At 37.0% G+C, this 27,215-nt stretch overlaps 1 protein-coding gene across 1 annotated transcript in view; it reads left to right on the top strand.

The window, feature by feature from the left end:
* The window catches only part of ELL2 (elongation factor for RNA polymerase II 2), a 71,233-nt gene that overhangs the window by 26,406 nt on the left and 17,612 nt on the right, over positions 1-27,215 (top strand). The window contains exons 3-4 of the mRNA XM_084881965.1: positions 16,739-16,860; positions 22,658-22,821. Coding sequence (XP_084738091.1) covers positions 16,739-16,860; positions 22,658-22,821 — 286 coding nt within the window. The remainder of the gene's footprint in view (positions 1-16,738; positions 16,861-22,657; positions 22,822-27,215) is intronic.

Genomic DNA, 27,215 nt, shown 5'->3' with positions numbered 1-27,215 from the left:
AAATAGCCAGCCAAACAAGTTTTAAGTGTATGTCTTTCTAAAAGCCATAGTGACTTGAAGATTAATTAGCATTTAACTGTTAATTTTAAAGGCTTGAATAGTGCTATAAAATTCTTGCAGTAGAGTCATTGATGCTAAAGAACAGAGGTTGGATTTTTCTTCTCTCTTTTTTTTAACTTCCAAACTTAGCAAAGTGCTTCAAGTTTTGTTTTTTTAATTGTTTATTTTCCTTTGGCAGGCTGGGGAGAAAAAACTAAATTACACAGTATTTGAAATTAGTAGGCAATTTCAGCCCACCTGCAAAGGCTTCCTGAACACTATCCTTCTCTAACCTACTTGATACCTGGGAAGCAAAGATAACTTTCCACTTGAAATAGCAACAGGGATAAAAATAAATCCCCAACACTGCCATTCGTTCTTAGATGATATGCCTGCACTCTGACTGCTTTCACTGCTGATTTTGGTTTGGCTAGCCCACTGGTTTTGCCAACAGTTGTATTTAGTCAGTCTGCTCAAAAGTTGTTGACTAACAGCTACCTTTATACACCCTGCTCTGAATGTAATTAATACTAGAAGGATGCTAAAGTTATATTCTTTTGTAATGCTAGTTCTGTTTTATTTTTTTAATACTAACTGGCTGACATGTAAATAACATTTTAATATTTGCATTGAATTATAACTCTTTAACCACATGTTAATTTACTAAGGTATTGTTACAACAGAAAATTATCTAATTGGAAAGAGTTAACTTTGATATATATCAAAGATTATATTATATAGTATATATTATAATTATATGTATATGTAATATATCTATACTAATAAAAGGGTAATATGCTAATTAGGGTGGATGTCTTCCAGACATCCATCTGCACAAAGCCACAATGGCTGTGAGGCCCAGGGATCAGGCCTCACAGCCACTGCAGCCAGCAGTGGCAGCAGCAGTGGGGTGAGGGGGCAGCACTTTCCCCTGATCAGCCCGGTCACCTCCCATAGAGGGAGGTCAGACTGCGGCTTAGGCCTGCTCCCCATGGTAAGGCATCAGTAGAACATCCCCCGAGGGCTCCCGGACTGTGAGAGGGGACAGGCCAGCTGAGGGACCCCACTAGTGCACGAATTTTTTGTGCACCAGGCCTCTAGTAAATGTATAATTATGCCTGTATATGTAGAATCTCATATTTGGCCAGGGGAATGGTCTGACATTCTGGAAACTCATATTATTTCACACAATAATTGAATCATAGTTTGAAATTATTGTAAATTGACCAACTTCTCTATTTTATATTGTCATACTCCTCTGTCCTCTTCTTTCTATATAAGAACTAGCCATAGGGTTTCTCAAGGAGAGAAGTGAGCTAAATTCACTGTCTGTATCTTTACAACTCAGCCGGGTACTGCTACAGGCACCAGTGGCATAAGAGCAACCTAGCCTATCGTCTGCTCTGGAGGAGTGAAGAATGGTGGAGGGTGGGAAGGTAATTTTGTGTGTTTGTGGAACCTGGGGAAACTGTTTCAAAGTACTCATGGACCACAGCCTCACACAGGCTCTGTGTGGACTACAGCAGATCAAGCTTCCCATAACATGATCAGGAATAGTGGTCCAGTTACATTCTTTTACATGTTATTCTCCAATCTTTCCATTACTTATTGAAGAGACTATCCTTTCCCACTGTATATTCTTGGCTCCTTTGTCATAAATTAATTGACCATGTATGCATGGATTTGTTTCTGTGCTCTCTATTCTGTTCCATTGGCCTATGTATCTGTTTTTATGCCAGTAACATGCTGTTTCAGTTATAGCTAGTATGTGATACAGTTTGCAACCAGGGAGCATGATGACTCCAGCTTTTTGTTTGTTTGTTTTTTTCTTTTGAATTGCTTTAGCTATTTGTTGTTGTTTTTTAATGTTACATACCAATTTTAGTATTTGCTTAATTTCTATGGAAAATGCCATTGGAATTTTGATAGAGATACATTAAATCTGTATTGCTTTCAGTAGTATGTGCATTTTGACAATATTAATTCTCCAGTTCTTGAGCATGGAATATATTTTTATTTATTTGTGTCTTCAATTTATTTCCTTAAGACTCAAATCAGAAATGAAATACACGTTACATTCAATATCACAAATACAAAAGATCACAAAAGACTACTGTGAATAACTGTATATTAACAAATTGGATAAGCTAGAAGAAAGGAATAAATAAATTCCTAGAACTATACAACCTACCAAGAATGAATCAGTAATTAAAAACCTCCTGACAAACCAAAGTTCATAGCCAGATGGCTTCACTGGTGAATTCTACCAAACATCCAATGAAGAATTAATACGAGTCTTTCTCATACTCTACCCAAAAATACAAACTCATTTTGAGGCCAACATTATGGCCTCAAACTAGACAAGTATGCCACAAGAAAAGAAAATTATAGGCCAATGTCCCTGATGAATAAAGATGCAAAAGTCTTCAACAAAATATTAGCAAACTGAACTAAACAATACAGTAAAAGGATCAGATATCATGATCAAGTAGAATTTATTCCAGGGAAGCAAGATGATTTTTTTAACATCTGCAAATTAGTCAGTGTGATACACCAGATTAACAATATGAAGGATAAAAATCATATGATCATCTCAATAGATGCAGAAAAAGCATTTGACAAAATCCAACATCTATTTGTGATTTAAAAACACACACACACACACACACAAAAAAACTCTCAACAAGACATAGAGGGAATGTTTCTCAATATAATAAAGACTATGTATATGCCAATCCACAGTTGACATCACACTCACAGTGAAAAGCTGAGAGCCTTTTCTCCAAGACCAGGAATAAGACAAGGAGGCCCATTTTCACCACTTTTATTCAACATAGTTTTGGAAGTCCTAGCCAGAACAATTGGCAAGAAAAAGAAATAAAAGACATCTAAATTGGAAAAAGCATTAAAACTGTCACTATTTGAAGATGACATGATATATACAGAAAACCCTAAAAATAACATAAAAAAAAACTATTAGAAGTAATAAATGAATTCAGTAAAGTTGCAGGATTCAAAGTCAATATACAAAAATCTCGTGTTTCTATACACTAATAGAGAAATTAAAAAACAATTCCATTTACAGTTGTATCAAAAATAATAAAATTCCTAGCAAATAAATTTAACCAAGGAGCTGTAAGACCTGTATACCAAATGCTGTACACAAAATGTCATAGATGGTGATTTACTATATATCTATATATTTCCTAATTTACTATATATCTATATATTTCCTAATTGTTCTAATTACATAAAAGAAATTTTTTGAGATGTCAAGTTTAAATATGTCAAGAATCCAGAAGAAAGGCTTAATGAATATTCAAGGTTTCAAAAACAGGTTGACAAGAAAAATGGAAAAGGTAGGTCTTGAGAAGTTATCTATAGCTAGACACCAGCTAAATACTTTGCTAGTCAACTACTTGATAGAGTTGCTTTGTCATCTATCAGTGGAGAAAGAAAATGTTCTCTCCATCTGTGATCTTTCTCCCAAGTAGAAGCAAAGTACAGGCAGGAGTGCTGGTATTATCAGTGGCTTGGAAGAAGAGGCTACTTTCCTTAATGAGTTAACAGTTGACATTTTGGAGCAGGAATATTGTGAGGTCCCCTGGGATGGGTCAGATCTAGAAAGGTCAGATTGTAGGAATGAAAAGTAGTAGTCAGTTTGAATTTTAAAAGATAAGGTTTTTAAGGGCCTTCGGGTAATAAAACTCAGAATGCAGTGGAGAGCTGATTGATAATTAAATTTGGGCCCACAATATTAGTTGAATTGATACTTAAAGCAGCCCTAGTGAAAGGGCAGCTTTTTGTGATACTTAGAGGGTTTAATAATCACTCAGTTATACAGGTGATATCTTATTTTAGAGTGAGACTATAAGGCATAGCCACATTGATTTATATATTAATATTCTATCAATACTAAGAAATTCTTCCTAATGACTAATCTTAATGCCTTTTAGTTTTCTCTTAATCTAATTGTTCTGGTAATTCATTAAAGTCAGTCTTTACAGATTAAGGAGGGAAGGTACTTGAGAGTGTTCCATTTCCACTAAACAATACAGATGTTGCTGACATATTTCTCCAGTTGTTTGAGAGTTTTGTATTTGACTAAAGAAAAACCTCCTACTAGGGATGTTTGTTGTTTGGTTTTGCTTTTTGTTTTTTAAGGAAGATAGTATTCTATTCCTTCTTCGAGAACTTGAAAACATTTAGTGTTGGATTTCTTCTAGTTTTGTGGGTGTTTTTTTGTTTTTCCCCCCACATTCACACATACCGTGTACTTACTGCTTTTTTATATCCTGATTTTTTTCATTTAACATATGTCATGAGAACTTTCCTGACATTAAATAGTAAAAGTTACTTTTAAATAGCTACCTAACATTTTATTTTATAGCTGCACCAGTATTTCTTTAGCCATTATCTATTAATAGTTTCTATATAACAGTAAGGGTAGGATGAACAAACAAAATCTTTACTTCCATTTCTAATTGTATTTTTAGAATAGATTCCTAGATGTTGCATTACTAGGTCAGAAGGTGCTTTAAAAGTTATTTATAACTGTCTCCCAGTTGCCCACCCCACTGCCACCTCCACCTTAACCCCAGAAAACTGCTGCTATTTTTTTTTTAAATATATTTTATTGGTTTTTTACAGAGAGGAAGGAGAGAGATAGAGAGAAACATCGATGAGAGAGTCATCGATCAGCTGCCTCTTGCACACCCCCTACTGGGGATATGCCCGCTCTATCCATTGAGCCAAACCAGTTTCGGCTGCTGCTGCTATTTTTAAGAGCCTATCAGGAAGTTTTCCCCTGGCCAGTATTGAATACATGTTTTTTAAATTTCAAAAGTAATTATTTGATAATATTTAAAAACTAATAGTATAATTTACTTGAAACTATCTGGCATGGGTAACATCAAGTATCAAATGTGTTGACTCCATCTGATATTGCTAGGAGTGGTTTTGAGTTGTTTCTCTCATTATAGTGGGGAGAAGTTTTTATTAATTCATGGACTTTCTTTGAAATAATTACTCTATTTCTCTGTTTTTAAAATAGTTACTCTATTTCTCTAGCTTTTTACATATTTTGTCATTCTATTTCTCTTTACATTGTTTATGGTTCTAATAATTTAATGCTTTTGAATTTCCACCCTTACCTTTAAATACCTGTCTTTCTTTTTCTTTTTTTATTTGCTCGATTTTAGAGAGAGAGGAAGGGAGAGAAAGAAGAGAAACATTGATCTATTGTTCCACTTATTTATGCATTCATTGGTTGATTCTTATGTATGCCCTGACCAGGGATCGAACCCATAACTCTGGAGTATCAGGACAACACACTAACCAATTGAGCTATCTGGCCAGGGCTGCCTGTCTTTCTTAACAGAAATATCACAAACTTCTCATGAACCCATCTTTTTTATGGGGCAATGAAGTGAGTTATTGGCACGTGGATAAAATGTTTTGCTACCTCACATAGTTACATTGTTCTAGAGCACATGTGTCAAACACAAGGCCCGCGGGCCAAATCCAGCCCGCCAGGCCTTGCAATGTGGCCTGCACCGCGCTGTCATCACTGCACTCCGCTGTCAGTTTATGACATTGTCAGTTTATGACTGTTCAGTAAACCATTCGGCCCGCGGTTTAGGCTAGATTTTAGATTTTGGCCCCTTCTCTGATTGAGTTCGACACCCCTATTCTAGAGGAACATTGGTGTGTATGAACCTGCCTTCTAACAAAATTGAATAATTATCTAAAAGATAATCAAGCAAATGCTTTACAATATGAATTATCCAAGAACAGTAATTACCTTAGCTGTTTACATGTAAACCATTTTCCTTTGCCCACATATTTCTTTCTCTATTTGAAGACATAGCTTTGATGGGCTTACCAACAGCTTAAGCATACTATTCTTAAAAATGAATATTTTTAGTTCTGTATTTTTGCAGTCATAAAGCAGTTGATCTAAGAGACTTGACAAGCGCTCTTATTTACATCAGAAGGACCAATTCTCTTAGAAATCAGAACTGCTGGGTTTTATTTTTTTTTCCCTTTTCAGTTACCTAACCATAACTCTAATACTGTATGTCCATCAATATTTGCTTTATAGTTGCTCCTATGTTGGGTGCATAAATGTTTATGAGTTATATCCTCTTATCATTATGAAATGTCCTGTTTTTTTTTCTTATAGTTTTTGTTTTAAAGTCTAGTTTTGTCTGATATAAGTATTGTTACCCAGCTACCCTCCTCCCTCCCCCCCCCGACTCCTTTAATTTTAGTTGGTGTGTGTTATTTGATCTGATTTGTGTCTCTTATAGACAGCACTAGAAGCCTGGGTAGAGTGCCTAGGCTTGGCCAGTGATCAGGTCCGATCTGTGTGGCAACCTGTGGAGCGACCGGTGGGACGATCAGGGAGCCATCAATGGCACCCACCTTGGTCGACCTCGCACTGCCTGGCACTGCCTATTCGCTGGCCCACCCCTTGCCGCTACCAGTTGCCTCCTTCTTTGGGGCAATCAACAGGGCAATCAGGGGTCCCCCCACTGGCACCTGCCTTGGCAGGCCTGGGACCTGTGGGCTGGGGTCAGCTCCTGCATTGACCATCTACCTTCTGATGGTCAGTGCACATTATAGCAACCGGATGTTCCAAAGATCATTCTACCAGTGGGTCGATTTGCATATTAAGCTTTTATTATACTATTAATATAGTATAATATATTAATAGTATAATAAAAGTATACTATTATACTATATACCGGTGCACAAAATTCATGCACATTAGAGGGGAATTAATTAGAGGAAATATTTTAATATTGCTATTTGCCCTTTCTCTATAATAGAAGTGTCCAGCCATCTCCACCCCCATTGGGCGAAACCAAGACCTGGCCAGCCCCACCCCATCAATCCCCACAAGGCGGGGAACGGCAGCCTCATGTCCCGGCACTGGGGTGAGGGGGTCACAGCATTAGGTCCCCCTGTCCCAGCACCAGGGTGGGAGGCATGGCCTCAGGGGGACCCCCAGCCTCACCCCATGGAGCTGGAGGCACCAGGACCCACCACCGGGTCTCCACGCACATGCAGCCTCCTGGTGATGGACTGTGATAGCGTGAGGGCATCATTGTGTGAGGGTATGACAACCATTTGCATATTAGCTCTTTATTATATAGGATAAATTTGGGTCTTGTTTTCTTATCCATTCAGCTATTCTATATATTTTTATTGGGCATTTAATCCTTTTCATTTGAAATGTTTATTGTTAAATATGTAGTTATTGTCATTTTATTATTTATATTTGTGTTCCTTTATTTTCCTTTTTCCTAAAGAGTCACTATAACATTTCTTCTATAATTTTGTTTTGGTTTGGTGGTGATGAACTCCTTTAGCTTTTTCTGCCTGGGTCAGAACTGCAATTTTTGTCTGGGTTAAAACTATGTCTCAATAGCTTTTTACATGTAAAATCAGAAATAGTTTTACTTTTCTTGTAGTCTTGAAGGATATTTGCATGTGAAAACTGACTAGAATTACATTTTATGAAATGAATCTTACCTAAGGAACATGTATCCAGGATAGATGTTTTGAAAGAGATTTATAAAATATAAAATACTGTAGACTTTGACACGAGCAAAGAAACACAACCCTTAAAATATTGTTTGCATTTATGAATATTGAATGCTTTAGTCACAAAGTTGTGCTCCCCCTGAGAATCCTTAATTCTATTTTCTTTGTTTCTTTGTTGTACTGTAGGTAGTATCTGGGGCTCTCTGGGGCTCTGGAGGCAGCGTTTTCTTTTTCTGGATAGGGCTCATGGGAAGCAGTGTTTACTACCTTTCTAGAGTAGCAGCAGGCACCTGCAACTTTTCAGCCTTCCATAAACACCTGTTGTGACTTATTCATTCTTATGTCTTTTCTCTCTGAGTTTAGAACAATTAGAAATATTGCTAGTCTTTTGGTTTGTTTGCCCAGATAGGTTTTTATGGCTTCTTCTGGCTAATCCTTAAGTTAGGACCCTGAAGGTTTCCAGCTCCTTACTTTTGTAAATACCAAGGTTTCAGAATGAGTATTGTCAACTTTTGATTACCCACAAGGCCCTTATTACCAGTTCTTTACCATTTGAAAATTACTTTAAAAATCAAAAGCATCATTATGTTAAGGAAGGCATGTGTGTGCTTGAATCAAACAAGCTGAAATGTGATCTCCCTAATACTGTCTTTACATCATCAGAGCAAAAAATTTTGGACCTATACTATGTGCTAGATACTTTGCCAAGTATCTTAGATGGGTTATCTTTTTCTTACCTATTCTTTCATTACTAAGCTATAATTGACATATAACATTATCTTAGTTTCAGGTATACAACATAATGATTTGATATTTGTATATATTGCAAGTGGTCATCACAATAAGTCTAACATTTATCACTACATAGGATTAGTTCTGATTCAATCAGAGAATGGTGGTGAGATAGGTTTATCTTTTTAAACTTCACAACAACCATACAAGGTAATATCAATACAACCACATTGTACTGATGAGGAAACAGGATTAAAGAGGTTAAGTTACAGGTAACGCAGATAAGAAAGAGACTGTGGAGTCAGACTTGGAAACTGGGCAACTTGCTGCAGAGCTCATGACCTAGCATACTGGTTGTAGTCTATTTGCACTTCCCTTTTTATGTGTGTGTAAAAGAGTGCTTACTTTTTTCTTCTCATAACATTGAGGGAAACCCACCTATGAACTGGAAATACAAGCTGATCCAATAATAAAGAAAACATTTTTAAAAGCAAAGAGGACAAGGACACTGTTTCCTATCTTTGGAATCGTTCAAGTATTTGGCACTAATTAGCATTTTAAAAAAGGCACAGAAGAGTTCATATTTTGTAAACAATCTATCATGTTTGTCACTTAAGATGTGACTAAAATTTAACTAATACAGTTACATCCCCTGGCTATGGTACATCTTATTGCTATTTCTTTTTCCTTAGTGTACAATAGATCCCTCGTTTTGCGTCTTTGGTCCCGAACCTGGAGATTTTGTGATGTTATTGTTGCCTCAGCATTCCCAGCCACTCACTATTCCTTTCCTCACCCAGAGCAACTCTGACTCTGTTTGTAATATGTGGTTGGTTTCCCCATAAGATTTTGGTTTTTTAATATATTTTTATTGATTTCAGAGAGGAAGGGAGAGAGAGATAGAAACATCAATGATAGGAGAGAATCATTGATTGGCTGCCTCCTGGATGACCCCTACTGGGGATCGAGCTGGCAACCTTGGCATGTCCCTTAGAGTGGAATAAACCTGTGACCCTTCTGTCCGCAGGATGACGTTCTATCCACTGAGCCAAACCAGCTAGGGCATCCCCATAAGATTTTAAAAAAATATTACTCTATAGCTTTTAAAAGGTTTGGCTATTATTGATGTTGAAAAATTGAGAATTAAGAATTAAATATACTTCCAAGTCTGTATAGAAATAGTCTTCAGATTTAAATATTATTTATGTTACTAAATTTACAAGTTTTCGTGGTAACATTGATTGAGTTGGGGTGAAACCATATGTATTTTAAAATCTAGGGCCTGGGTTTCTTTCAGCAACTTAATCTTGTGGGTTCACAATGTCAAGTATCAGTCTCTCCCCTAGACTTATACAACTCTTTCTGACTGCCATTAGTCAATGTTCTTCCCACCAATGTTTCTGTATCAGTTCCTCCTGGCATGACAGAAAAAGAGCTTTCCTTAAGACTCCAAGAGAGCAAGAAAAGGAGAAGATTGGCAATGAATTTGGAAATTGACAAACACATTTAAGATATTTTTCCTTGTAGAATTCAGATTTGGGTTTTGTTTTGAAGAAACAACTCATTTTTAAAACAAAATTCTGCTTCCTGCTTGACCAGGAGAATTAACAAATTGATAATTACTTACTGTGATTTTTCCCCTAAATCCTTTAAAATATAAAGTGGCTTAAAAATGCTGGATCATTATTTTCAAATGGAATTTGGGGAGGCCAGGGTATTTTGTGAGTATTTAATAAAGATACTTAAAAAAATATAAAACTTACAAAGTTCCACAAACCCTGAAGCCACTTGGTCTAGGTTTTAGGGCTAAATATAGCACAAGAGAGGTCAAAAACATTCTCATACTGATGTTTGTACCACACAGCAGGCAACTGTGTGGGATTTTTTCCCTTCTCCCTTCATTTTGTTATTTATTTTTGCCTGCTCTGAAAGATCTGGTTTTCCATAGACTCTTAAGTGATCTATTTCAGCTGCATCTCTATTTTTTTAGTGTCCTTATCATAAGACTTCTGAGTGAACTTAATCTAGACCCAAGTTTCTTCATATGAATCCAATATATTTTTATTAGATATTTATTGTGTCCCAAATACATGTGAAAGTAAGACTATGGTCTTTGCCCCCAAAGAACTCAAAGTCTGGTGGGGAGGATGACACCTAAACAGATACTTGGCATGCAGTCTAGTGAAGGCAGGCATAGAGATGGACCCAGAGGGCTGTGGGAACCCTGACAGGGCTTCTAAACCTACCTCCCTGGCGAAGGAATTGCTCCCTGAGGGAAGGGTTTACGAAATGAGTCTTAAATAAAGGATAAGTTAGCACATGCCAAGACAAGAAGTGGGGACGTTAAATATAAGCTGAGAGTCAGGCCCTTCTTTTGAGAAGGAACTTCATATGTTCTATTAAGGAGCTTAGACTATATGGTATATATGTAGTAGGGAACCATGAAGAAATAAAATTACTCTTGGGACTGACATGGGCATTTTATGAGACTAGTTTGGGCAGCTGGATGATTAGAGGAATGGGAAGAATAGGCAGAAGTGAAGATTGAAGGACAGTTGTCCAAGCAAGAGGTGATATTGACCCAAAGCAGAGGAAGGAGATGAGAACATACATGTGAGAGGTCATTTAGGAAGTAAAAGCAGTAGGGCTATGGTTATCTGGATGTTGAAGAGTGTTCAGTGGTGTGAGAGAAGAGTCCAGTTGACTCCCCAGGATGCCAGTAACCTCAGTCACTAGATAAATAGCAGTTGATGAACTGGGAGATGGATGATGTGGGAGGGTGGGCAGATTTAAGGATAAGATGAGAATTCTTTTCTATATACAAACATTGGTTCTAAGGAATATACTTAAGTTTTAGAAGGGACTGATTAATAAAATGAAAATTAAAAGCAGTTTTATGATAGTTATAGAACTGAATGAGAGGTTTTAGTTTTTGCTATCAAAGAAAGACTTGTGGATTAATAGCCATGAAGTTTGAACAGACTTCAGTGACTTTCTCACTTTCCTTCTAAAAGCTACTTTGGCTTTTAAATAAGTTTTACAGTAATTTTCAAATACAGATTTTTCTATTCTCTCATGCTTCATAATCCATATACATTTCCCCTGATATAGTATCTCTATTATTTACTATTTGCATATTTCCTCTGCCAATAACTGTCAAACACGAACCCACCTTTTTTTTTTTTTTCCTGGAAATACCCAGCTACCAACCAAAAGACTCAGCCACCTGTTCTTTTCTAAATAATTTTTAGCCATGACACTACAAAATGAGTCATAACAGAACTCACTTTGAAGCCCCCTTTTTAGCTGGTGAAACCAGCATTGGTCATTTGTATTTTAATGTACTTACCTAGTATGGATTGATTTAGTTATATTAATACTTATTATCATATTCAAGATAATATATACATATATATAGACACATAAATATATTTGTATACACACACACAACTCCATTCTTTTAAGGGAAAATACATTAGTGTTATCCTTGATTTCTCTCTTTCTTACATTCCTTACATTCAGTATGTCTAGGAATTTTGCAGATTGTATCTCAAATCCATCTACATATATGCCTCAAAGCAGGGATTTTTTTCAGTTTTATTTATTAATGTATCACAGAAACTAGAATAGTGCCTGACATAGTGTGCAGTCAGTTAATATTTATGAAATAAATGAGTTAAATGAACAAATCCATCAATCAATGTCATCTTATGAGACACATTTAGAAGATTGATTTCATATTAACAGAGCCAAAAATTACTCAGGGAGTTGTTTTTGTGTGTGTGTGTGTGTTTTGCTTTTTGTTTTTAGTTTTAATTATATATTAACTTGGGTGTATTTGACTTTTAAAAATTAGCACTTTATTTCTATAAACGTTATTGCTTATTCATAACCAATTAAAATTAGTTTTGAAATATTGCCATCAATGGTTTCTCCAAAATGGCCATGAACTTGAAAGAGTATATTAGGGATGAAAATACAATTCTCAAGAAATAATTTTTCTAATAAGCCATATATCCTATAATTGTAACATAACCAAGAAAGCTTAATATTAGCTTATTCTATCCTTTCATTAAGAAGTTTGTAAGAAATTTTAATAACTGGATCTACAGAAATTATGTGAAGAATAATAGGGAAAGATATTGTACTTTACTTTTTTCTTTAATAGACATCTTACTAAAGACAAAGAATATAAGGAAATAAATGGACTTACTTTTTCCTGAATTATACATATTCATTGCTACATGGCCTGAATTTATTTTATAACTGCCAGTGTTTTCTTTTTGTGCTAGAAAAATTAGCATTTTGTACTAGAGTCTCGGTAAAGTATCATGTGGAAATTTCAGGTATTTCTAGCATGTATGGGGCCCTATCTACCCCTGCCATTGCCTGTCAGTGGGAATATTTATTTCTTATTGATTTCTGTAGTCCTACTTTTCTATTGCCAGTGAAAGATACCCTGCCTTTCGTGCTCTCCCAAACCCACCCCTTTAGTTTCCACATCTGGGTGATCTGAGAAGCCTTTTTGTTTTCCTTCCTAAACCCTTAATGTTAGGCCTTAAGTCATAACTACAGCTCTAGTTTAAAAAATAGGACTTGTGGCTTTCAGGTTGAGGTTTCTGTTTTCTGTTCTGATTCTAGATGTTTTATGCTGCTCCTAAACTCTGACACCTGAACATGCAAATGCACTCCTATAGCTAAACTGACAGAATCATTAAAGTGTGGAAAGGATTTGAGAACAATGAGGAATTCTAAAGTTTAAATGTTTTTAGCAATCTTTATCTATATCCAAAGAAAGATATATAGTGTATATGTAGCAAAATAGTAAATATCGTAGTCAAATAATACTAAGAGCCAAGCTGGCCTCCTGAGATATCAGAGGAGATGGGTTCTAAGGTCATACAAATTGGGAAACGACTAATTTGAAAGGACTTATAAGCAAAGAAAACGGTTTAGTTTTACCAGGCATTTCCCAAATTTATTTGAAGATAGAACTTTTTTATATATATAAGGAAACTTTTTAACATGCTTTGGAAATACTGGTGGGAAGAGAGCAGACATGTTAAATGTTCTAGAACTGGCTCAGGCATTAATCAGCATTTTCATTCATTCAACAAACATGTATGGAGTGACTACTTTGTACCACACATTGTTTAAGATGCTAGTGATATATACAGGGAACAAACCAGACAAAAGTCTCCATCTTTCTAAGGGCTATATTATAGTCAAGGGAAAAAGAGAATAAACATACTTTGTGATTTAGTGCGATAGTAAGTGCTCTAGACAAACATGGGGCAGGATTAGGAGGTCAAGAGTAAGGAGTTGCAATTTTAAATAGAGTCATAACCCTTGAGCAAGTCACTGAACCTCTCTCTGTTCCTTTTCTATGAAATGAAGAAATTCAGTTAGATGATTTCTAAGGCTTGTCAGCACTATGAGTCTGCTTTAAAGACCAAGCGTTATCATAGCAAGCTGTGGTACTGCTAGGTCACAAGCATCTCAGTGTGTGTTTATAGTCACCTTAGCAGGAACAGCTCACTATTGAAACTCACAGAATTACTGTCCAAGAAAAGCTTCTATAAGTTTAAATCACTTGTAATACCCACAAAAGAATAAAACATTTATTTATTAAATAAATGTTAAAGAAAAACCTAATGGTCTTATTTTTAAGTGTGTTACCTCCATCTAATATTGAGTAGAAAGTAATTGACTTAAGGGTAAGTAACCCCTGCAAGTAAAGGTACCAATGGCTTTTAAGCAGAAGTTAGCACACCCATGTGAGAAATTTGCAGCAGTGTGCACATTGCATTTCTGCCCTACATCCTTATGTAAATAGGAGATCTGTGACTTGATGTTGAAATGACCTTTCAGACAGTATTCCATTGCCACATGCCTGAGCCTGTATCTTGGAATAATTAGAAGCCTTGACTTAACAAATCGCAATATACAGTGTTTATGTTAATTATAAATGTCTGAAAGTTTCCTGAAACTTTTTCTTCAGAGCTTTTTATCAAAGACAGACTGGAGTTTGGGAAGAGGGTTCTGGGATGTGGTCCTAAATCTTTGATTTTCAATCTTTCATTTTTGGAATGAAATTTAACATCTACTTCTCCAGTTACCCAGAACATGGTGGTATATTTTTATATTCTTCATCTTGAATAAGAAGCTGTTTGGAACCATAGTCTTTGATACTTTAAAAATATTTCATTCTTAAGGCATTTAGCTAAAAATTTCAATCTAAATATAAAGTTATTCCCACTTACCTATAGAAAAAGCTTAAAATACTATAATTAATTGAGAAGTTCCTATCACTAAAGGATATTCTTCCAAGGATGGCTTCTAAATCAGACTTCAGAATTTCTTTTCCCATGGTGGCTAGCCCAGTCTCTAGAAGTTGACCCTAGGCCCACCAATAACAGTAATTTCATTTTCATCTCCCTTTCATATTCTGTAAATTCAAAAGCCAGTTGATAAGAAAATGCTTTGTGACCATTCTGGAAGAAAGGACTGACTCCTATTTCACTGTGGAATAAGCTCCTATATGTCAGAGATATGAGTATTCGTAAGTTTCCTCACGTCTAGTCTCTGAAATATCTTATTTATTGCCCTTGATTAGACAAGCTCTCAAATCCCACCTTATCCGTGACCTTAACAGTTCCACAGTTCCCTCTGAGGTCCCCTTGGTTTAGTTCTGAAGTCTCCATCCCCCCCACCCTACCTACCCAAATTGTCATGCAAAACCTGCTCTTTCCATTAAGTTAGTCTCCTATTTTACTCCCCCTGGGACCAAATTGTTATGCAGACTTACCAGCTATAAATATTAGTACTCCTTTGTATATCCATTTTATTTGTAAGAGTATATTTAGATATTGATACAAATAAAATTTGAATCTAATTTGTACCATATTTAGGAAATTAGATACACTACATCTATAAACTATCTAATTTAAGCTTTTGAAATTTTGAAGATATAAAGATCCCTTGATGACATCTTATTCAGATCTTTTCCAGCAAGTGCCTGAGATTAGGTCAGTCTGTACCATCTGCATAGCTACAGCTCTAAAAACCACTAATGTAGAGGTCATACATACTTATACTTACTAGCACATTTATGAGTGTATGTGTATGTGTGTGCATGCCAGTTAACTCTGAGTCTTAATCTTCCAATCATAGACAGCACAGATGCGGGGAGAAGAATGAGAATTATACAACACTTTCCCCTCCCAGTTTCAAACTAAATTACTGACTATGTGTATTTGGGGGCTGGACAGCAGGATGTCATATTTTACATTCATGCCAACAAATCCTTTTTGTAATTGTCCTGTGGTGGCCCCTGCACACGCAAGGCAAGAAAGGTTTCAGGAGCTGGAAAGGGTGCAACAGTTGAAAGACCGTGAGAATGTTCTAGTTCATTTGTTCACAGATGTTTCTGAAGCTTCTACCATGTGCCAGGAATATGATCCTGGTGCAGGGGCTCAGTTATCTATAGCAGTCCTATCCCTTCCCTCATCTAGTAGAGAAACCAGACTTTGAGCAGGAGCATGGAAAACATACCCTGTTTCACAGTGTTGCCTGGGCTCAGCCTCAGAGTGCCTTACAAAATCATCTCAGTAGGCTGCTGACCCTGTTCTATGAGCATAAGGATGAATGAGGGGTTCATTTTGCTATGAATGTAATTATGGCATTCACCTTATGCTGCTAGATATTCTTCAAAAATATTACTTAAAGTAGCAAGATTTAAATTAAATATGTATATATAATAAGAGAGCAAAAGATTGGGACATGGACTTTATCTTAGAAAGCATTTACATGTATTTTTAAAAACTGATTTTAGAAGGAGAGGAAAGAAGAGGGAGAAACATCAATGTGAGAGAAACATCAATGTGAGAGAAACATTGACTGCATCCCAACCGGAAACTGAACCTGCAACCTGGACTGTGGCCTGGCCAGTAATCGGACCATCGACCTTTCAATGCATGGGATGACACTCAACCAACTCAGCCGCACAGGCCACAGCTATCTTAGCATTTAAATATCTAGAAGCTATTCAGCAAGGGGTCATGTTAGCCAAACAGATCCTGTGTAGCTCAAAAGAGGACGAACTTTTTGGCCAATTCACTAGTAACTCTTTTCGTGTGAATTATAAATATTTGTTTATTTGCAATGAAGAGGGTTCCTCTCATAAACTAATTGCTGGGTAGAAGTGATTACTGGCACTTTAGGGTAAAAAGTTGGACACGAGAATATGGTGAGTTATAAATGTACTTGCCAGATTTCTTAGATTATTGGGTAATTTAAATGCAAAATAGGGCTCGGGTATAAAGTGAACGTTACTTGAAAGACAGCCATCAGATCATTTTATTGAAAATTTATAATTTGAGGCATTTTTTCTTTTTTTTTTCTTCTCTCCTTTTAGCTTGTCAAAATTCCCAGAAATGATCCCATCAATGAAGTGCATACATTTAACTTCTATTTGTCAAATGTGGGTAAAGACAACCCTCAGGGCAGCTTTGACTGCATTCAGCAGAGATTCTCTAGGTAAGTAAATGAAAAAAAGAAAATCATTTTTCTCTGAGGGTTTTTTAAAAAATTAAACAATAAAATACATAGTAGCTACTTATAAATATTTACTGAATTGAATAGCAAAGCTCATTTACAGTATTTGAGAAATATTGAGCACCTACTCTGTACTAGAAATTATATTTGTCACTGTGGGCAACAATCACAAAAATTTTAACATTCTTACTCTCGAAGGATTTTTAAAGTACATTTTTTTTTAACCTATAAAACATGGTTTATTTGCTTGTTTTATTAAAAACAAGTTTGGGGATTTTAAAGTTTATGTTCACTGCATTTAAATAAGAGAGCCTTTTATAGTACAATCAAGACTAGTATTTAAGGGTAAAGGAGGGGGGAAAAAATCCTATATACCTTGCATATTCTTTTTCTTCTTCCCTATGCAAGCCTTATTTTAAAGTAGATTTTTAAAAATATTTATTCTGCAGCAGAATGAAAACAAGAAATTAACCCCAGCATAGCCGTCATTTCTGATTTTTTTTTTTTTTTTTATAAAGAAGACAAGAATACACACCCACATCCCAGGGTACCATGGAACTCTTATCTACTTAGATTCTCTACACAATAAGCTACTTGTTTCACTCTTCTTTGCTGTGGTTGTTTCTGCCTAAAGAATGGGCCCCTTGAGTAGGGGGAGTTGTTCTGCCTGTGGATAAAGATAAGGCCTTAGGGCCTCCAAGCCTTCCAGGAGTCACTGATATTGGCCCAGAGTGCCCTGGGCCATCCATCCCTATCTTGTCTGAGCTGCACTTGAAGCTGTGTTTATGCTTGTTGTGCATGAGAGAAAGATGAAGGGAAAGGTGTGTTTCAAGTGAGCACAGTAGGCAGAGATATAACATCATTGAAAGAATTTAAATTTCTCCTCTTATTTAAGGTGACTACCTTTTAATCAACCTTTCCTCCTAAGTATATGATAATTTTGCTTTCTAAAAATTGCCCACCTCCAAACTTATATTTTTGGTATAAATTGCATGTTACAAATTTTATAGACCTTTCTGCACTATTCACTGGGATAGCTACTGAGCACATGTGGCTATTTACATCTCAATTGATAAAAGTGAAATAAAATTTAAAACTTTTACTTCTTCACTTAGACTAACCACACATTACAGGCTCAATTGCCAGGTGTCTGGTTGCTATCAGAGTGAACAGCAAAGATATTAATCATTTTCACCGTTGCATAAAGTTCTATAGGACAGTATTACAATCAATTATAGAATCACCAAGCATAAGGGTCCTTGGTAATTGTTCAACCCTATCTTTTTACAGGTGACTTACCCACAGTTATATAACTGCTTAGTTAGGGACTGGGCCTAAGGGGAACCGAGTTCTAATTTCAGTCCAGTGTTTATTGCATACCACACTGCATACTGATTTCTAATTGTGGTGCATTCACCTCGAATGCTTATCTTTAGAGAATTATTATATTACTAGGGGCCCAGTGCATGAATTTGTGCACCTTAAAAGGAATGTGGGCTAAGATGCTATGGTGGGCACAGGGGTGGGTCTCAGCCCATCCTCCATGCTCTCACCCAGCCTCTCCCACCGTGGCCTGATCCTGTCTGCTTGCAGCCCCGTTCCCACTGCCACCGCTCCCATGTGCTAATGGCACTGGCCCCACTCGTACCCCCGGATGGCTTGGAGTGCTGGTGCCATAAGCAGATGCAAGCGGTGGCTGCTGCCCCTGATCGCCCCTCAGGAGCTGAGGGAAGTGGAGAAGCCCTCAGGGGTAATCGGGGCTGGCAGACACCGCTTGCACCCCCTGACGGTGCCAAGCGATCGGGGCCAGTGGTGGGCACCAGCAGCAAGTATGAGCAGCTGCTCTGGCACTGGCTGCGGATATGAGAGGGGCCATCGCTGGCAGCAGGTGCTATAGGCAGCTGCCAGCCCTAATCAGCCCTCAGGAGCAGAGGGAGATTGAGAAGCCCTGAGGGGGAACTGAGGCTGGCAGCCACCACTTACACTCACTGATGGAGCCGAGCATGTTCCGCGTGTGCCTCCTGGTGGACAGCACATGTCATAGCGACTGGTTGGTTGGTTGTTCCGCTGATCAGTCTATTTGCATATTAGCCTTTTAGTATATAGAATAGGATAGGATAAGGTAGTGATATCATTTTGACATCAAATTGAACTATACCCCCTTAGGAATTTTATTAACTTAATTCCCTTTTTAATACCAGTAATATCATAATAGGTGATATGGTTTCTCCCTTACATCACAAATATCCTGTGTACTTATTTCTACTTTGCTTGTTTGGAGAAGGATTTCAGGTCACTTAAAACTATACATGATGCAGCAAGAGAAAAGAAATAATTATTGTGAAAAAATTTGGGACAAATGCAATGCTGTATAAAAAGTGTGATCCAAGTATAAAAGCATGATTCAAAGAGCTTTATAAAGTGGTGTGGTATGGTATAAATTGAAATTTGCCTCTAAAAAAATCAAAAGTACTCAAACTTTCAGTTCTCAACCTGGAAAGCAAAACTTTTTAACCTGTATCCACCTTTCTATTCGATTTAATTTTTATTTTTCCAATGGATCCTGTCTTTCATGCAATTGTGCAAGCTCCTCAAAGGCAAGGGCTTTCTTATACCCTTTTTCTAGTCTTACAATGCTGGTGAAGCTCAAATTAAATACTAAATAAAAGGATGGTCAAAAACTACATATTAACTACTCTCCTTTCTTATCTTTCTTTATAATTCTCCTTAAAATGGAGGAAATCCCAAAGTTAAATTTACTTTTCAAAAATTCCTTAAATTTGCTCATTCACAGACCTAGTGAAAATACATAGTTTTGAGCACTCAAGTATGGGAGACAGTGAGCTAGGATAGAGAAAGACCTCTAGTATATACATACTAGAGGGCCAGTGCACAAATTCTGGCCTGTTGGATCAGGCCGAAACCAGCTCTCCAACAGCCCCCGAGGGGTCCTAGATTGCAAAAGGGCGCATACCAGGCTGAGGGACTCTACCGGTGCATGATTGGGGCCGGAGAGGGATATAGGAGGTTGGCCAGCCAAGGAGGAGCCTAGGGAGGGCTCCAGGGTGTCCAGCCCATCTCGCTTAGTCCCACTCAGCCAGACACCAGCAGCAAGCTAACCTACCAGGTAGAGCATCTGGCCCCTGGTGGTCAGTGCACGTCATAGTGACTGGTTGACTGTCTAACTCCTGGTGGTCAGTGCACGTCATAGTGAGTGGTTGAGCGGCCTTAGCATATCATTAGCATATCATTCTTTGATTGGTTGAACAGATGAGCGGACGACCAGACCCTTAGCATATTAGGCTTTTATTATATAGGATAGTATGTCAGCATATTTGAACTTTTAAGGTACCTCAGTTGAAAAGGGATGTAGAATTCTAGAGAGTACCTTCTTGCCTGCAGGATTTAATTTTCATGTAAAGATCTGTTTCTTGATCTTGAATTGTGCAAGTTGAGAAAGTTGTATTTCAAGTAAGCACAGTAGGCGAGATATAAAATAAGACACATCACTGAAAGAGTTCTAACTTGATCTTGAATTGTGCAAACTAAAACTTCATTGTGATTGGCAACACATTCAGCTTATTCTCACTATGTAAATGACATAGTAAGTAGTGGGAGATCTTGGAATTCAAACTTCCTGCCACCTGTGGTCTTTTCTGTACTCTACTACAATCTTCTATTTCTCTTTTTCTTCTCCATCCTGATCCCCTGAAGCTTAAATCTCTCCCTTTCTCATTCACCTCCTTTATCAGTTTCTCAGCATTCATACATGCTCAGGTATCTCATTAAAAAAGAAAATAAAGAAAAACAACTTCATTTGCAGTCATTTCTGGAGCCAAAACCTGGCGTCAGTCTCCACCATTCCACTGAAACTGCTCCATCATGGGAGTTCTTAACCTTCTTGTCCTGAATCCAGTGAATGTTTATTAGTTTCTTATTGGTCTAGACTTGTTGCCAGCATTTCACACTGTTGACTACTCTGATTCTTGAAGCATTCTGTATCAGTGGCTTCCATGACACACTGCTTTTCTGGTTACCTTGGCTGACCCTTTTGGCTTACTTTTTTAGTCTCCTGTGGTCTTTTCATCTTATTGTTTATTCTAAGTATTCTTCACAGTTGGTTCCCTCTTGAGATGTCTCCTCATTTTTTCAGTCACCATGTCCAACACAAAACTTATTTTCTCTCTTCCAACCCCACCCCAGTGTCTCAATAAGTGTCAGCTCCACACTTGGTAAGTTGGGCATGATCTTTAACTTCTATTCCCCACTCTCTTCCTTTATGGCCAATGACTGATCAATTCCTATCAATTCTGCCTCATCGCTATCTCTGGAATCTGCTTACTATTTTGCATTCACATCACCCTACACCAGTTCAAGTCATCACTTCTTGCCTATAGTTCTTCAGCAGCCTCTTAACTGCTCTCCTACCTTTTTCCTCTGAGTCTGTTCTTTATCCAAATTGATCTTTCTACAATGCAAAGGAGATATGTTCAGCTTCTGTTATTCTTAGGATAAAGTCCAAAATTCATATCAGGGCCTCAAAGCCCTGTGTATGGTACTTCTCATGCCCTCTTCAGCCTCATCTCTAATTGCCCTTTGTAACTCTATTTGGCTTAACTGAAAAACTCTTCCTTGTTCCCCCTGGCTCTGCACAGGTTGCTTATTCTCCTAGAACATTTCCGTCTTTCTTCCCCTTTGTCTAGTCATCCCTCTAGGTCACTTGAGCATCACTTCTTCCAGGAAGCCTTTGCCTCTCCCCTCTCCCACACATCCAGATGCAGCATTTCCTGGAGGTTCCCTACCATGGCATTTATCACATTGTGTCATAATTTCCAGTTTGTTCATCCTTGTCACCCATTAGACAGAGAGCTCCTTGGAAAAGGGACCACATCTGTCTCAGTCCTTGTCATAGCCTGTGTACTCACACATTGCTGGCATGCAGTCCCTGCTCCATAAATATTTATGAGATGAATGAACCGATTTTTTGAAAGTATTTGTACAGTTATTAGCAATTTACAAAATTTTTATTAAATTATTTTTTAGCATTATAGCAAAGCCATTTCCAACTGAGTTTGGAAATCGAGTATCAGAGCTGCAATGGCATTTTCCTTAGTTTTATAGTCCAATCTATTTTAAGGCCATGGTAATTATTTCTGACAAAATCTCTTATCCAGTATTTTCTTCATTATTTGCTATATAAATAGGTCATCTTATATAGAGGTTTAACAATGCATTAAATATAAATTCTACAAATGTTTAGAATCTTTGGGCTAATACTAATAAAATTTTAATGTGGCAGTGTTTTAGCTTTAAAACTAATCTTATTAATAATCAAAAGAATTGTGGTGTGTTTGTTTCATCTAGTCTAACAACCATCTATATTATGGTTCCACTAAAAGTGAACTTTTAATGTTTTTCATATCAGTGGTAGCTAATTCTTAAAAATATTAGACTGTTAAATGGAAGAACTATAGTGCCTATCAAGATTCTGGTATTCATTCCAAATGCTGATTTTCCAAAATAATCTCATGGATTTGATCTCTAAGAGCTCACTTCACCCATTCTATTCACAATAATATTTTTTTTCAAGTGACATGAAATGAAGAAGAGAAACACAAATATTTTAAATAATCTTTACAGTTAAAAATTGCTATTATTAGTTATTTTAGGATTTCAGTTCTTATTTGGGCTGCTGATTTTAGGATTGTATAATTATTTCTTGTACTTTATTGTACAAAATGAGGGGCATGTCTAACAAAGCCATCGCCTTACTTGACAGCTCTGGAGCCTCCCAGCTCAATTGCCTGGGATTTATTCAAGATAAAATTACAGTGTGTGCAACAAACGACTCATATCAGATGACACGAGAAAAAATGACCCAGGCCGAGGAGGAATCCCGCAACCGAAGCACAAAAGTTATTAAACCTGGTGGACCATATGTAGGTTTGTATAGATATCTTCCTTCTTCTCGCTGATTGATGGGAATATTGCAAGATCACTGTAGGTAAATACTGGTAATATTAATTTCATGAAAACACAAAAATTAGTTTTCAGTACATTTTAGATATCATGGTCAAAATCATTTGTTCTCTTCAGACTACTGGTTAATTGAAGAACAGATTTATTTCTTCCATAAACCTGAATTCTCTGTTGGCTATTGATTACTATTTTATATTATTGGAATCTGGTCAAGTTATTTTACTATGTGAGGTTGTAAGAATGGTACCATTGTGTTTTCTTTGTCATTGGATGATGTAATTTCAATGGCGGATGGTATGGTTTTTATTTTGCACTTTTGTAGGATTAGTTTTACAAAAACCTTTTGGTAGGATTTGTGAATTGATAATCTTTTTGTTGTAGCTTTTGCTTCCATTTTTAGAGGATCTTGGCACTTGCATAATAGTGAATTTTATTACAAAAATAGCAAGCATTAAGGTTATGCCTCCTTCGTACCTCAATTGTGATGTCATTTATGGATCCTCATCCTCATCCATTAATTAAGAGCCTGCCCCACTTCCATTATGTTTATCATCAGTTCACTCACATGCATCAGATTGAAGGGAAGGAAGACCAGACCAGCAAGATGAGTCTCTCCTTTATGAGCAGTGACCCTAACAATTTTAGGGTTCATTCACAGTGACTGTTAACAGTAATAAAGGGAATTGTCAAGGGTGAAAATGAACTCTTTGAGGCTTTGGTCAGTTTAGTAACTTAAGTCACTGGATAGTAAATGATGAAAGGATATTAATTTGGAAACATATATGCTCACAAAAATAGTCTCTTGAAAAACCAAATCTCTTAATCAATATCTTTCCATAGTTTGTTAGAATCCTGCTTCTGTAATTTTCCCATTGCTGACCTAACTACAATACAATCAGCTTTGAGAAGCTCCACTAGTGTCTTTAATAAGTATTTCTTTGGAACAAAGCCAATGCTCTTGGGACCTGGTGCTTAGCTTAGATACATTTAGTTTGGTTTAACAACAATTCATATCTATACCCACGGGGTCCAGTTCCCTGTCCAGTAAGTTACCAGCAATGAGATTTTTCACCTTCCCTTTGTTGCTGAGTGAGGTGATCTTTCTCTTTTATCCTTACTTAACTTTCTTTATTAGTAGGCTAAATCCCAAATTATTTTTAAAATGCACAAGATCTGCTGCATTTATATTTAAGTACAAACTATGAATTAGCTATCCCTGACACTTTAAATATTATATATATATATATATATATATATAAAATTGTATTTTTTTATTTTTTATTTTATTGTACTTTTTACTGTCCACCACCACCATTTTAGAAATAGTGAGACAAATTGGTGTGTTTGACAAAGGAATAGAAGACTTAAGCCATCAAAATCAGTTTTTCCCCTCCCAGTATAACTAGCTGAAAACCCTTATGTTGATTTATTCCAAAGTTTGAAAGTCAGCAATGATTACTAAACTCTTCCATTGAATGATCCTTGGTTGCCCCCTATGTCTATGTGTTTTTGTTTGTTTTGATACGTTCAGGTACAGTTCATTTGCAGTTTACACAACACACTTTTTAACACCCAGAGTCCCATAGACCATATACTCCAGAATGGTATGGGGATTTTAGAATTGCAAGGTTTCTTACAGGCACTACAAAGGATTTATATTTTTGGGAGTGACCCACATAAGACTTGAGGTTACCTAAGTTTTAATCTGAACCACATTACATCTACAACATTCGAAGAAGAGCTGGCCCCCCACTTTGCACACATGTTCCCTCTTCGGAGCCCTGCAGTGGCCTCTGCCAGGCCGAGTGCTCTGTCGAGCCTTCTCCTCTGTGCTGTGTCCTCAGTGCCCCAGCCGCTCACCATCACAGCACAGTATTTTTCTCTGGTCTTGAATCTTGTCATTAACCTCCTCAGCCTTTTATTCTCTAGGTCAAATAACCCCAGCTCCTTTTAACTTTTCTTAATATGGCCTGTATCCCAACCCTTTAATTATTTTTATTGCTATCCTCTGTACTAACTCCAATTCTTCACCTCAAAGTTCAAAACTGGACAAGCTACTCTTAAGAAAAGTCTCACCAACTCTGAAGTGTGGGGAGCAAAAGACTAGTATCCAGATGGGCTTTTCAGTTATTGTTGTTTTTTTATATATTTTTTACTGTTCTTTGTTATCCCATGTTTTGACTTTTTTCTTTTAACTTTATCCATCATTAGCCCTTTACCATGTTTCTTTCCTTCTATGTATCTTAATGGACATCTTTCTGCTTTTTTCAGTATCTCAAAACTATCTGACTCATTCAGCTATCTAAAATGCAGTCACCCTTCAATATTAATATTATCCAGCCCTTATTGAGTACTTGTGATGCTAAAGGCACTGGTTAGCATTTTGCATGTCTCAACCACCCTATGAAGTAGATTATGATTACCTCTCCACCTCTCCTTTTATATATCAAGTTGTTGGTATCAGCAAGTAGCAAATGTTATGAATTTGGCGTCACTAACATGTTATTTTCTTAAGACAATAGGAGATACCTCTTTAATTCATAATTGAATATATCATATAAAATGATACCAAAAGTTCACTTATGCCAACTTTGAGGTACCTGAAGAATAAGGTTTCTTTCAACAGTGTCAGCCTAGCTAGAGGATAAATGGGGATAATGCTGGTCCCACTGTAGGATTATGGTGGCATAATGCCAGGCCTCTGTCAGTTGAATTAGGGCTCAGGCCAAGTTTAAGGGACTGTATTCCTAGGGGTCACCTGGCTTAGTCACCCAAGAATATAAGCTTTGAAAACCTCTTGAGGGCTGAAAAGAACCAAAATCTGTTTTGCCTGGAGAAGTGCAATAGAAAATATTATTTCTTCAGTCGAATTTCTACTTTGAATCATGGCATTTATATCAGTGGTAAGCACTGTTGTGTTATAATCCTGTTTGTTAAAAAGGAAAAAAAATCACTACCATTGCTTCAGGTTTACAAGTATCTTAAGTCTGCTCAGTGACTCCTACCAAAATTCTAGAATTGTACTGAATTACAAATTTTTATAATGCTAATATTTATTTAGGTATAGAAAACAACGCAACCAATCTAATTTCTCAGGTTCTGTCCCCAATGTTCCTAACTTCTACCCCCATCCTCCTAATTTCTTATGAGTTAATGCATATTTGAGTGACCTCGGACAAATCATTTCACCTTTGTGGACCTTACTTTTCTCAAATAATAACTATGGGAATTTGAACTACATACATCTAGGTTCTTTGTAGTTCTACCAATTTGTATCTGTTGTGTAAATATATTTTGATAGTAAACCCTTTGAAATGTGATCATAAATGCCACATGGTGGAGATGGATTCCACTGCAGTGGAGTATGTATTTAACCATGGCAGTCACACCATCATCAAAGTCCTGCCAGTGTTTTTAAAGTCTTGGGTCAGTGTTGTCAGGGCTTCTGGTCAGGTACCACAGAACAGAAAAACAACTGCAGGAGATGGCTACAACCCCTTATGTCTTTCTGATGTACTGTTTTTAAGATTTACCTTCCGATTTACTCAGCCATTAGATGAAGGGATAGATACTGCTACCATCTCATTAAGTGGAGAAGCTAGAAGTGGACCCCTTGTTATGAAACAACAGTTTAGATATAGTCCTAGATTACCCAACCCTATCAGGCCTACTGCTGCTGTTTATGTAAGGAGCCCAGGGAATTGATTAGTGGTTGCGTCTGGGAAGAGAATTAGGTTCTCCCATAGGCTTTATTAAAAGGACTTTTCTGAGGCAGATGTAAGAAATAAAAATAAAGCCTTTCTTCCGTCCACTTTGACCCTGACATTTTCCAGCCTTTTTTTTTTTTTTTTCTTTTTCTTTAGCATCTGAACTCTTTAACTACTTACAGCACTGATCTGTAGGCTCTCTAACCTTAACCAGAGGACTCCTCCCTAGTTGAATAGGCACAAATTGATTGGGAGCCAGTGAGCAAGTAATTTTTGTATGAAACTAATTGGTCCAGTGTGGCTGGATTGTTCTTTCAACATTTGAAAGAAATGGGTTACCTCATACTGGCAATTTAAAAGAAAAATGAAGATATTCATGGACTGATGGATGACAGTCTCACATTAGGCCCTAGGTGACTCTAACACTGTCACATCCCTGTCCAGATTCTATTTTCTATTCAAACATCATACTTACACTCCTCTTAAGGGCAGAGTGAGCCTCATTTGTCTGCTCTAAGTCTGCTTCAGGAAGGGGTGCGGGTAAACTCAGGAGACCTGGGGGTTCTCCTGAGACTGAGGATCAGAAGTACAGAAGAGTAAGATAGCCCAGAACACAGAGGTAGTACTGTCACTTTGTGTTTTCAATTTTAT

Source organism: Pipistrellus hanaki, assembly GCF_964339955.1.
Source record: "Pipistrellus hanaki genome assembly, chromosome: 4".
Lineage (NCBI taxonomy): Eukaryota > Metazoa > Chordata > Mammalia > Chiroptera > Vespertilionidae > Pipistrellus > Pipistrellus hanaki.
Note: the sequence above shows the minus strand (reverse complement) of the source record. Positions and strands in the feature narration are given on the sequence as shown.